General features: G+C 36.3%; 2 protein-coding genes across 2 annotated transcripts in view; both read left to right on the forward strand.

Annotated features, from left to right (window-relative positions):
- Positions 1-983: 983 nt before the first annotated feature.
- On the forward strand, positions 984-2,223 carry LOC108578838 (diphthine methyltransferase). The gene is made up of 3 exons (XM_017942243.1): positions 984-1,584; positions 1,650-1,785; positions 1,860-2,223. Exons 1-3 carry the CDS (start codon positions 984-986, stop codon positions 2,221-2,223), a joined length of 1,101 nt encoding a protein of 366 aa, XP_017797732.1.
- A 280-nt stretch (positions 2,224-2,503) lies between these two features.
- Positions 2,504-10,923, forward strand: part of LOC108578822 — a 41,779-nt gene continuing 33,359 nt past the window's right edge. Inside the window, exon 1 of the mRNA XM_017942222.1 lies at positions 2,504-2,609. The gene's annotated coding sequence lies outside the window, so the exon portion shown is untranslated. The remainder of the gene's footprint in view (positions 2,610-10,923) is intronic.

Consider the following 10,923-nt stretch of genomic DNA (forward strand, 5'->3'; position numbering starts at 1 on the left):
CATTAGATGCCATAATTTAGTAAAGTCATAAAGTATGATTAGTTTTATGTGAATAATGAGTACAAAGTATTTTACAAATATTATTCTTTTAAGTATAAATGAAATTATCATTTGTGGAAATGTATCAAATGATGGATTCTATTAGATCTGAAAATGAAAAATATGTGTGAGTTCTGTATTAGTATAATATTTTTAATGTATTTTAAAACAAACCAAGGTTTTTTAATTAGACAATCGATAGTACAAATATACTTCCCAAATATAATACAAATGAACATGAAGTGATGAAATTAAGTCATGGAGAACCAATGTAGTATTAATGCATAATAATATATACTTATGATAAAAAGTGTATAATTATATTGTGGTGTACTTAAGTAATTATGTATTATGAAAATATTTAAAATTAGAAGATGAAAAGTTCCTATAATATTTAATTGATCTTTGCTCAGAAATATATGAATTTACTATCTTTAAGAAACAACCAATGATCATATCTTGTTCCTAAAAATTAATTATGGTATGATCTTAATGGTAACAATACACTTCAACCAAAAAGTACAAGTTATATATGACTAGACATTTGTATGTGTCAAATTTTCAATGTGAATGATTGAACCAAATAAAATCACAATGAACATTTATCAACATTTTTAAAATCTTTACTATTGTTTTATAAAGGTCAATTGCATATCAAATATCTTCAAATATATTCTGTTCTTTAACAAGGATAATGCCAGTAGTAAACATAATTGGAAATAGCAGTATATAAATCTAATTGTGTGTGGATAAACAATTGTGTATTTGTAACAGTTTGAATATTGTATGTCATATTTATATAATTTTCATTAATTGTATTATTTATAATTCTAATAAAGATTTTTGCGTGGAAATCCTATAATATTTCTCTTAGGATGATTTGACCTTCATATTTTCTTAGAACTTTGTAATATAATTTCATGTTGCAGATCTCAAAATCAACTATGTTCCATACTTTGGATACTTTTGATACAGAATTTTCTGCTGATTCTGTTGAATGGTGCCCAATAGATTCTTTCAAAAATATATTTGTCTGTGGAACATATCAATTAATGAAAGATGAGGAATTAACATCCAATAGCTTACTGTCATCGAAACGTTTAGGAAGAATCTATGTGTTTGAAGTTGTAGAAAATGGATGCCTAATATTATTGCAAAAATTAGATGTACCTGCTATATTAGATATAAAGTGGGCACATGTTATATGCCAAAATAAAATTTTACTTGGTGTTGTAAACTCTTTAGGCTATCTCCAAATTTACCAACTTAAAAATAACGATGGAAAAAAAAGTTTAGAATTATTAATACAAAAAAGAGTTGCAGATGAGGGCGAAATTCTTGCATTATCTTTAGATTGGTGTACAGGAAGATTGACGAGCAATAATGAATTAGGTTCGAAAATAGTAGTTAGCGACTCGAAAGGTTCCGTATCGTTGTTCGAATTAAATAATAATGAACTTAATGAAATTAATTCGTGGAATGCACATGGATTCGAAGCGTGGATCGCGGCTTTCAATTATTGGGATACGAACGTAGTATACAGCGGTACGAAGATTATTTTAAAATTGTTTTAAGTAATAAAACATTTTGTCACGATAATTAAATTTAAGGTGGCGATGATTGTAAATTCCAATGTTTCGATACAAGAGTAGGGACCCATCCTATCGCGTCAAATAGGGTTCACGGTGCTGGTGTTACAAGTATTCATAGTAATATAACAAGAGAATTTTTGTTATCATCTGGAAGGTGTTGTATGAGAAGTAACAGCAGAATTTAAAAATAAAATCAACGTTTCTAATAAAACTGTCATAATGTTGCAGTTACGATGAAATACTGAGACTATGGGATACAAGAAATTTTAAGAGACCAATATCGGAAATGAATCTCGGTGGCGGCATTTGGCGTTTGAAGTGGGATCCTTTCGTACGAAGATATTTGCTCGCGGCTTGTATGTATGGCGGATTTAGAATAGTCGACTGCGAAAAGACAGAAACTCCGTTTGTTATTGGCGAATACAACGAACATAAAAGTATAGCATATGGATGCGATTGGTCTTTCTTAAATAGCAAAGAAATTACAGAACAAATACTTAAAACAAAAATGCAAAATGTTCTTTTAACAAGTACTTGTTCTTTCTATGATCATGTTTTAAAAATATCAGCGTTATATATAAAGGATAATTAAACGATGTATAATAAAGAAGCGAAATTTAATTTGAATTGGATAATTTTTATTGAAATACACGTCATATTGTTTTGGGACTATATTTCTAGTCTGTGCACCACACATTTTTATTACGTTATTTGTTTAAGATAATGGAAGCTTAAATTTGACGAGCAACGAGCATGTGCGGAAAAAACGAAGGGTTCGGCGTCACTGTTGGATGTACATAGGAGTAGTTACCGAACTGGCTGGAAGATGGCAATGTGACGGTACGAGCTGCATTTCGCTGCGGCCAGTTCGATAAAAATCAGTCGTTCGCAGGGGCTGTTTTGGCGTGGTGTTGGTGCTGTGATTTCTGTGACGAGTTCGCGTGCAGTTCCGTGGGAAATTATCAGTGATTAGACGCGGTAAGTAAATTTCAGGTTTGTTCGAAATATTCTCCGTCCCATTTGTTTTTCACCGCATCTATCGACATTACGGATTTTTCGCGTTACGAGTGGTAAAATCAGCTGTGGAATCGTGCATGTCCTGTCCCTGTGGAATGACCTAGAAAAGATTTGGCGCGATCCTTGTAAAATTTTCGGAACTTGTTCCGTAAATCCTTTCGCGTGACTGTCAAAAGTAATTTCTAAATCGAGGTTAGATGTACGTCATTTGACATGATATTGTTCACGTAGAAAGAGCAGAGCAGCGGTTTAATTCCCCCTCGTCGTTGGGGAGACTGCTTTCAGAGAATTTAATCGAGTTTTGAGACTGTCGCTGGTCCATCGATTCATTAGCAGATTCACCTGTAAACGGTGATCGTTGGATGATCGTTTCATAGTTTGAAACAGTTTTTGATCGTTGAAATTCTATGTGTAGAATATAGTAGAGTACCGTCAATTTAATAGCTAAATTTATCTCTATCTGATTGTCGTTTAAATTTTATTTCAATTGCACGTAGATTTATTTTATTCATTTTAAGCTAAGCTTTGAACATTTATTTCTCATTGTATCAGTTTAGATTATTCGACAGTGAGAATTTACGTAAAACGATTTTTAATTTGAATTTTAAAGTCTATAAAGTATATCGCATCAATGCTCGGAAATTCAACAAGAAACAGTCACAATACCATCACGATATAGTTTAATCATCCGTTTTTGGGTGGGGTGAAGTACGAATTCAAATCAACCACTGTTGATAAATTAACGACGAGTACAGTCGGCCTTAAACATGCAGCGTGTAAATTCGCATCTGGTCACTGCATAATTAAATGTTTATTTAATCAAAGAGTGAAATTAGGCCGGTGCTAATTTTTGTTTCCTTTTCCCAACGTACAAGTGTCTCAAGCGCAAGGCTCACTTGACAGCTTCTTGTTAGACGCGGTGAAGGTTACTCAACAGCGTATTAATTATTCTCGGCAGCTTTTGATCGTTAGTTTAGATGTGATCTAACGGTTTCAGCGTTCTTTACCATTATTCACCCGTTCTTTAATTCGCTTACTCTCAGTGAACAATCAGATCGGATAAACTGTTCTCACATTAGGAATCCAAATTAAAATCTATTATAACGAATTTTCTATAATTCTTCATTGTTTCAAAAATTTTGAAACTTTTAAATGCAATTATTTCGTTAATTTTATTGCAAACGTTTATTCTCTAAATTAGGCAGGAACGCAATATTCGTATGAATATGTTTGCATTAATAACGTAAATTGAAACATGCACCCATGCCCTTTCTGATTGGTCCATTTTGTTGAGTTCGAATTGACCGCGCAAAAAGGTGGCGTGGCAGCATTATTAAAACTTATTTTCTTTTCCTTCTCGACTATTAGTATGTTTACAGGTTATGAGATCAAGGACGAACGAGATTGTACATGCACCGTCTAAAAATTATATTGCTAAGGGTGGCTGAGGTTTATTAACGTTCGTTCTGTCTGAAAAATGGGCGTTGTCTTTTCGAATATTTCACGGGTGAATTGGAATCCTTTCTCCTTGACGAAGAAAAAGAAAAATCTCAATTTTCCATCGTGTCGTGTCGTGACATGCGTGTCTTCGCCGTGTACACAGGCAAATGCGTGCGTGCGTTCGTGCGTGTGGTACACTGTTTAATCGATCTCTCGTGCTGTGCCAACATTATCACGTGAAAATGGAATGGTGTCGTATATGAAGTGACATAGAAACAAAAGGTATCCGGTATATATTTATTATTCAAAGGGATCATTATTCGCCACTTGTTTTTTGTCGTCCCTGTTAAAATGCAGAGATCGTTTGGCGAATCTATATTCCACGAGAAAATTTTACCGGAGAAATGCGTATACATATGTACGTGTAGAGAAAAATACATTAATTATTCACGTGGTAGCCATTTTGTACGGTTTGTTTCACCGATAGATTGGTATACGTATACGTCAATTATTTCCAAAAAATTTACAACACCGAGACGTACGATCTAATTGATCGAGTTTCAAAGATGAAGGAATTATCTATGTAATTATACGTGTTCTTTTTTCTCGCATGTCATGATTAGTTTTTTTTCGTTTAACGTTCCTCGGTTTTGCAAGCGTACTAGGAAGCGTCCTTCATCCAGAAACAAGATTTTCAATTAAAATTTTTCGAATGCCACACTATTCGATCTGCTGTGTAATTTACTGTTTCGTGATGCTCACAAATTCAGTTTCTTCGATTTCTGTCAGCTTCTAATACCTCTATATGTGTATATATTATATATTGTTTTATATATTACATTATTAATAATCGTATATGGCAGTAGACACGCGGAAAGGAAACCGACATAATAGGTTCCTCATTTAGGTGGATTTCTCGGTATGCGGAGCTCATTAAAATCGAAATTTTTCTCGATCGAGCGACGCCTCGTTAATTAACGAATCGCCGGACACGCGATAGAAACAGCTAGTGTTAATACGGGAATTATTAGGGGAGCTTAAGTCTCAGGGAATTACTCGCCGCGTTATTCACCGTCGTATGAATTAGCTTGCTACGTTGTGTCGAATAATCTTAAAATGCAGAAGAAATTTTTTTAATTACACTTACAATAAAATTACAGGGCGGACAAGCGAACTTACTGATTCTCTTTCCAACTATCCTACAGCGAAATTATTTACAACGTATATCGTTCGAAAGATTCACTTTCGCAGTTAACAATTTTCGTATTTACCGCGTTTTTTTTTTAATTTTATTTCGGTTAATATACAAGTGTTAACGTCGCATCTATCGGTTCAGGGCGAATCTATCGGGAGAATGTATCTTTGCTATGTACACTGCAACAGGTGAAAATTAATTTGGTATTAATTGTTTCGGTTGGTGGAGACAAAATTTCGAGAAAAATCGCCAGGTAAGACTTTCGTATTCAACCGCGCGCGCGTCCTTAATGTTTTCTATATGAGAAGACGCGAACGGAAGAGTGGAGGGGGAAGGGGGGCGGACAGGAATCATCAATTTCGCATTAAGTTCTGACGTAGATATCAAATCGAATCGCGAACTTGCAGAATTTATCATCAACGAGGCCGGATTGAATTAGGAAACTTGCTGGGTTTATTACCGGCGACGAGTGATATCGAATGAGAGAAACTTGGCGAGATTCACTCTTGATGCACGTCCGTGTTTTCCACGTCCTAATTCAAATTTCCCATTGGCGGGAAAATTTTTTCCCACGGTTCGTTCTACTTAAGCCTGGACATTCTTCGCCATATTGAATTCCTGTACGAAGTAAAATTGAGTAATCTCTTCAGAGAGAGAGAGTGTTTCGAAGTATTTTTCAAAAGTTCTACGCAGACGTAGAGTGTAGTGTTTTGTTGGTTGGAAAAAAAGCAACGCGGAGAAAAATAGTCGAATTTACGAACGTTTCTACAGCCGTGACAAATCGTTCAGGCAACTAAAGCGTCCGCCGCTGGAATTGTTCACTTGGTGCATCCTGCTTTACATCCTTCACGCGTCACAGCGATTCGGTTTTTTCCCCTCTCTCTGCGTAGTTACATTCCCGTGGATGACGATGTCGCCTGCCACGTGTGTACATTGACCGGGAGACACGTGTGGGATGATTCTCTCCCGACACCGCCTCCTGGAGGTTCAGCGACGTTTAGGTCTTCCTCGAGTACAGTCTCTCCACGGTGAAACTCGATTTACTTTTAAGGTCGCGCCTAACCCATTTCCCCTCTGTTCTCCGTCTGGAGGTTGAGGAAAAATCGCGAAAATTGAAGAATGCAAATTTTACGAAATTAAAAAAAAATTCAAATATTCTTGAAAATAATATCTACGAAATAAAAAAGAAAATGTAAATTTTCTTGAAAATGAAATTTACGAAATTAAAGAAAATAAAAGAACAACGATATCGAAAATTTGAGAGGAATTGTATATAAATTACTCGGAGATTTGTTGGTAGTAAATTAAAAAAAAATTTGAATCCGTAAATTTGCTGAAAAGTAAGTGAAGATTGCGAAATTCGACGATTTTCAACGTGTTAAAATAAGAGAACGAATGATTTATGGGGTACTCATCGGTCCAAGACGTTATAGACTCCATCTTTAGTCACGGCGAGTTAATTTATCCTTATTTAGCGTCGGATAACGATTCTGGGTAGTTTGTTGGTAAAGTTTCTTTCAAATTGAAGAACCAGTTTATTGGTACTTTTAATGGTAAAGAGACATATACCACAGGCTTGTTAGTAACGGCATAATGTTATCGACCTCCTCCTACTCCACCTACTGCTTCTTGCCACTTTGAAATATGAAGAAACTTCGAAATTGGGCTCGCAGTTTCCCATTCGCCGGAATGCACGAGAATTCTTGCTGCACTTTCCTCTCGAGTCCGGGCGTAGAAACATGTGGATTCCCACGGGAGCCATTCGTACAAGCCACGAAATTTATTCCGGAATGCTTTTTCACTCATATCGCTGGAAATTCATTCCTCCGTATCTTTCCTCCACGTCTTTAGGTCGATCGACTTCCGCTTTCCGCGCGTTGGACACTGCGATGGTAAAATTATGCTCCGTCGGACGTCTTTGATTTTCTCTTCCTTTTTTCACCTTAACACACCGGGTGGTCCATTTCAAATTTTCAACTTTCACGAAACTCTTCGCGGAATCTGTAGAGCTTTTTTTCTCAAGTTTATTTTTCTCGTCAAATTTTTATTCGCAATTTTATTTTATGCAATCAATCAAGGCTGTAAATTATTTAGCTACCGCGACTGTCCTCTATTTTTCGGTAGCGCGATTCGGGTCAGCCACGTTTCGCCGCGCGGTAAAAGTTGGTCGGAAAAAAAAAAATGAGAAAACCGAGAGGAAAAATGATGGTGACCACGATAAATCGGTGGAATCTGGGTCGAAGTCGCGAATTGTCGCCAAGATAGTGGTTACTCAGTTTTCGAACGAGATATTACCAAAGAAATTCCACGAAAAAGATTTATATTTACGGGCGTAGTACGAATTGGGTCGTTAGTCTGGCGATACGAGAAGAAGAAGAAGAAAAGCATCGAGAGACTGTAGGATGTCTTCTCGAATCTGACACGTTCTTCGTCGAGTCGGAATAATCGAGTCACTTTAAAACAGTCCGGTGCTTTTCGAGTCTCTTTCGACTCCTCGAGGCACCGGCTTCACTTCCAGTTATTAACGGTAAATGGCTTTATTAAAAACGGAGAGAACCAATACCTTCGGCTTCTCTTGTCACTCTGCCTAGTTGAAGAACTTTAAAACAGAGAATGAAATTTATCGGGAAGTAAAGTTTAAGAACAACCCTTCCTTCTTTCGATTCCTTGCAATTTTCCTTTTTTTTTTTTTATTTATCAACGAATTCCTTCCTTATCTTCGGCTGATCATTTTCGCCCGATTAAATTCGCCCTATTCTCCTCGATTTTAAACCGAGTCTCGTTCCTCTCCGAGAAAATTTCTGTTTGCAAAGACGACAGAGGGGAACCCCGAGGACTGTTCCAGAATCGTCGAGCCTCGTTTCACCGGGGAAAACCGATATTTTCTTCCGCTTTTTCTCTCTCTCTTTACCCGGTCACAACGGGGTCGTTGATTTTCCCGGGAGCAAAAGCAGTCGTCACGTGGTATCCCGAAAAAAGGAAGTCAGCAGGATGATGGAGAGAATTCCGTGCAGCGGCGGCGGTAGCTTTGCGTAACCAATGAATGCTTCTAGCTTGTGGTTGATCCATTCATTTCTGTCTGTGTGTCGATTCACCTCGCAATCTTCCAAGGAAGAATCTTCTGGGCAGAAATTTCCTCTCGATTTGACTTTTTATCGCGAATTTTCAGCGAATTCTTTACACGAACGAACCCTTTCCTATCAGTCGCAGCAATTGTAAATCGCAAATCTGTTATTTCTCTGAGAAAATTGCTGTGGGAAATAGAGTTACTTCGATGTTGAACAAAAGTTACTTGGAATAAAGTGTAAATTTGATTGGATGTCCAGTGGACAGTGTTAAGGTGGCGAAATAATTCAGAAACCGAACCATTTCTTCGCAATTTCTCTCCATTCCTTCGTATATTTTTCTCTGTTTATCTCTTTCCAGCCTTCTTCGTTGCAGCATAGATTATGGAACAGTGGAATTTCCATTTATATTGTCGTCGGGGAAAAATTTGTTCATTGCACCTTCGAGTGCACGAATGCTCAATACGGTTCCCTCTTTGTGCCCGGGAGCCGAGTTAATTGCAATCTCCTCCGTCCCTCCTACGTTCTTTTCATTCGCGCGATCGCGGTCCTGCAGTTTTCGCGAATAGATGGAAAATAATTGTTATCACGACCGCCGAGCCCTGTAGACGGTCGTATTATACACAACGTATATGTACTTCGTACTTGAATTTTTCATATTTGCGAGTAACAGAAGGGAAAATGAGGAATCATAGGTGGGAGGATAGGAGTAAAAAGAGGAATTCGATACGGAGAAAAAAAATTTTCTACTCGAGCTTTTTAATATGAGCATACTAGAGCATACGCGAAAGTTAAACCAATTTTTTTCTCTTTTTTTTTTTTAAGTAGAAACTTTGTTCCGGCTCGAAATCGCCTGGAAGTGGTTGCGCGTGAAATCCAGCCGATGAGCTCTAAGGCCATTGGCTTGGAACTTTTAATATTCGTTTGATCATCGAGAAAGCCAACAATGCTCGGTCAAGTATGAGAGTCTTGCCAAGGAAAATTTAACGTGTAGGAAAAAGCGAGCGATTTAAATTTATCTTCGATGGAGGGATCAAGGTGATTGTTTTAGAGCTTTGTTCAGTTTAGGTGCCTGAGGATCAGGCGTTTCTTGACACTTTTTTGAGACATATTTGTACCTACAGGAAATTTTCTTTTTTTCTTTTCGTAAAATACTTGGAGCTATTTCTACGTCGGTAACTATTGAACAATTTTCATTTCGATCACACACACAGACATTTCAAAAACTACGATAAATTGATAAAATTTAAGTTTCTTTTCTCAAGGCAAGAAAGTAATTGCAAATTTTTCAGAGACACATTTTTACCTACAGGAAATTTTCTTTTTTTCTTTTCGTAAAATACTTGGAGCTATTTCTACGTCGGTAACTATTGAACAATTTTCATTTCGATCACACACACAGACATTTCAAAAACTACGATAAATTGATAAAATTTAAGTTTCTTTTCTCAAGGCAAGAAAGTAATTGCAAATTTTTCAGAGACACATTTTTACCTACAGGAAATTTTCTTTTTTTCTTTTCGTAAAATACTTGGAGCTACTTCTACGTCGGTAACTATTGAACAATTTTCATTTCGATCACACACACAGACATTTCAAAAACTACGATAAATTGATAAAATTTAACGTTTACTTTCTCAAAGCAAACTTGCAAATTTTTCACGATAAAAGTAACGTATGATTACAATTATGGAGTTGGTGGAAGGAAAGGTCGAGATATTACTCGAATGGTAAAGGGTTAATAAAATGTGTAGAGTTCCAGATAACGTTCTTCGTAGAGGCAGAAATTTTTTAGAAGAGATTTGAAAGAAAACACGCCTAGTTTTCACATATAGTTCCGTCTATTCATTTTATCCACGAATCATTCTTCGGACAGTGTACAATTTTTTAGTAGAATTTTTGTTCATTGTAATTCGAGCACACAGTCTGAAGTCACGGTTTGAATAAAAGTTAGTTGAACTCTTGGAAACTATACCGTGTCGCGTGTGCACGCTCTCGTGGACTGCTTAAAAGCGAAAACGCGACGGAAAGTTCGGATTTGAATGAAGGCTGAATAGGAAGGAGCTGTGTAATACCGGGACGTTGCACTATGACTACACACAGAGTAGTACTATTTATTCTCCGAGCTAGTAAAGCCTGTGAGGTCATGCTTCTAGACTTATTACTTCACAGATGAAAATTAAATTCATATTCTGGTAACCATTTCAATCTTCCTTTGCTAAATTGTCGGATTAAAATTACTCTTCTGTTCGCGATTATTTCAATTATCTTGTTGTCTCCAATTACACCATGTTTTTAAATGAAAATTTTCTTTTACTTAAATTGAAATTAAAAAATGTATATACGTAAATACTCGAATGGTTAGAAAAAATTACGTTTAATTTCCATTACATAAAAATTTGCAAAGTTTTACAGCTAGACGGGTATAACACCTCAGATATCTTGTAATATTTAAATGAAAATTAAAAAAATGTATATACATAAGTCCCCGAATCGTTAGAAAGAATTATGTTTATTTCCACGAAAAAATTCGCAAAGTTTTCCAGCTAGACGAGTATAACTCCTTAGATATCTT

Source organism: Habropoda laboriosa, unplaced genomic scaffold, assembly GCF_001263275.1.
Source record: "Habropoda laboriosa isolate 0110345459 unplaced genomic scaffold, ASM126327v1 scaffold62, whole genome shotgun sequence".
Classification (NCBI taxonomy): Eukaryota; Metazoa; Arthropoda; class Insecta; order Hymenoptera; family Apidae; genus Habropoda; species Habropoda laboriosa.

What these genes read in the sequence shown, in the direction of transcription:
- LOC108578838 (XM_017942243.1), top strand. Translation starts at nt 984, where the DNA reads ATGTTCCATACTTTGGATACTTTTGATACAGAATTTTCTGCTGATTCT. An exon ending in TACGAACGTAGTATACAGCG is followed by an intron (nt 1,585 to 1,649) that starts GTACGAAGATTA and finishes ATTAAATTTAAG; the next exon opens with GTGGCGATGATTGTAAATTC. An exon ending in TTTTTGTTATCATCTGGAAG is followed by an intron (nt 1,786 to 1,859) that starts GTGTTGTATGAG and finishes ATAATGTTGCAG; the next exon opens with TTACGATGAAATACTGAGAC.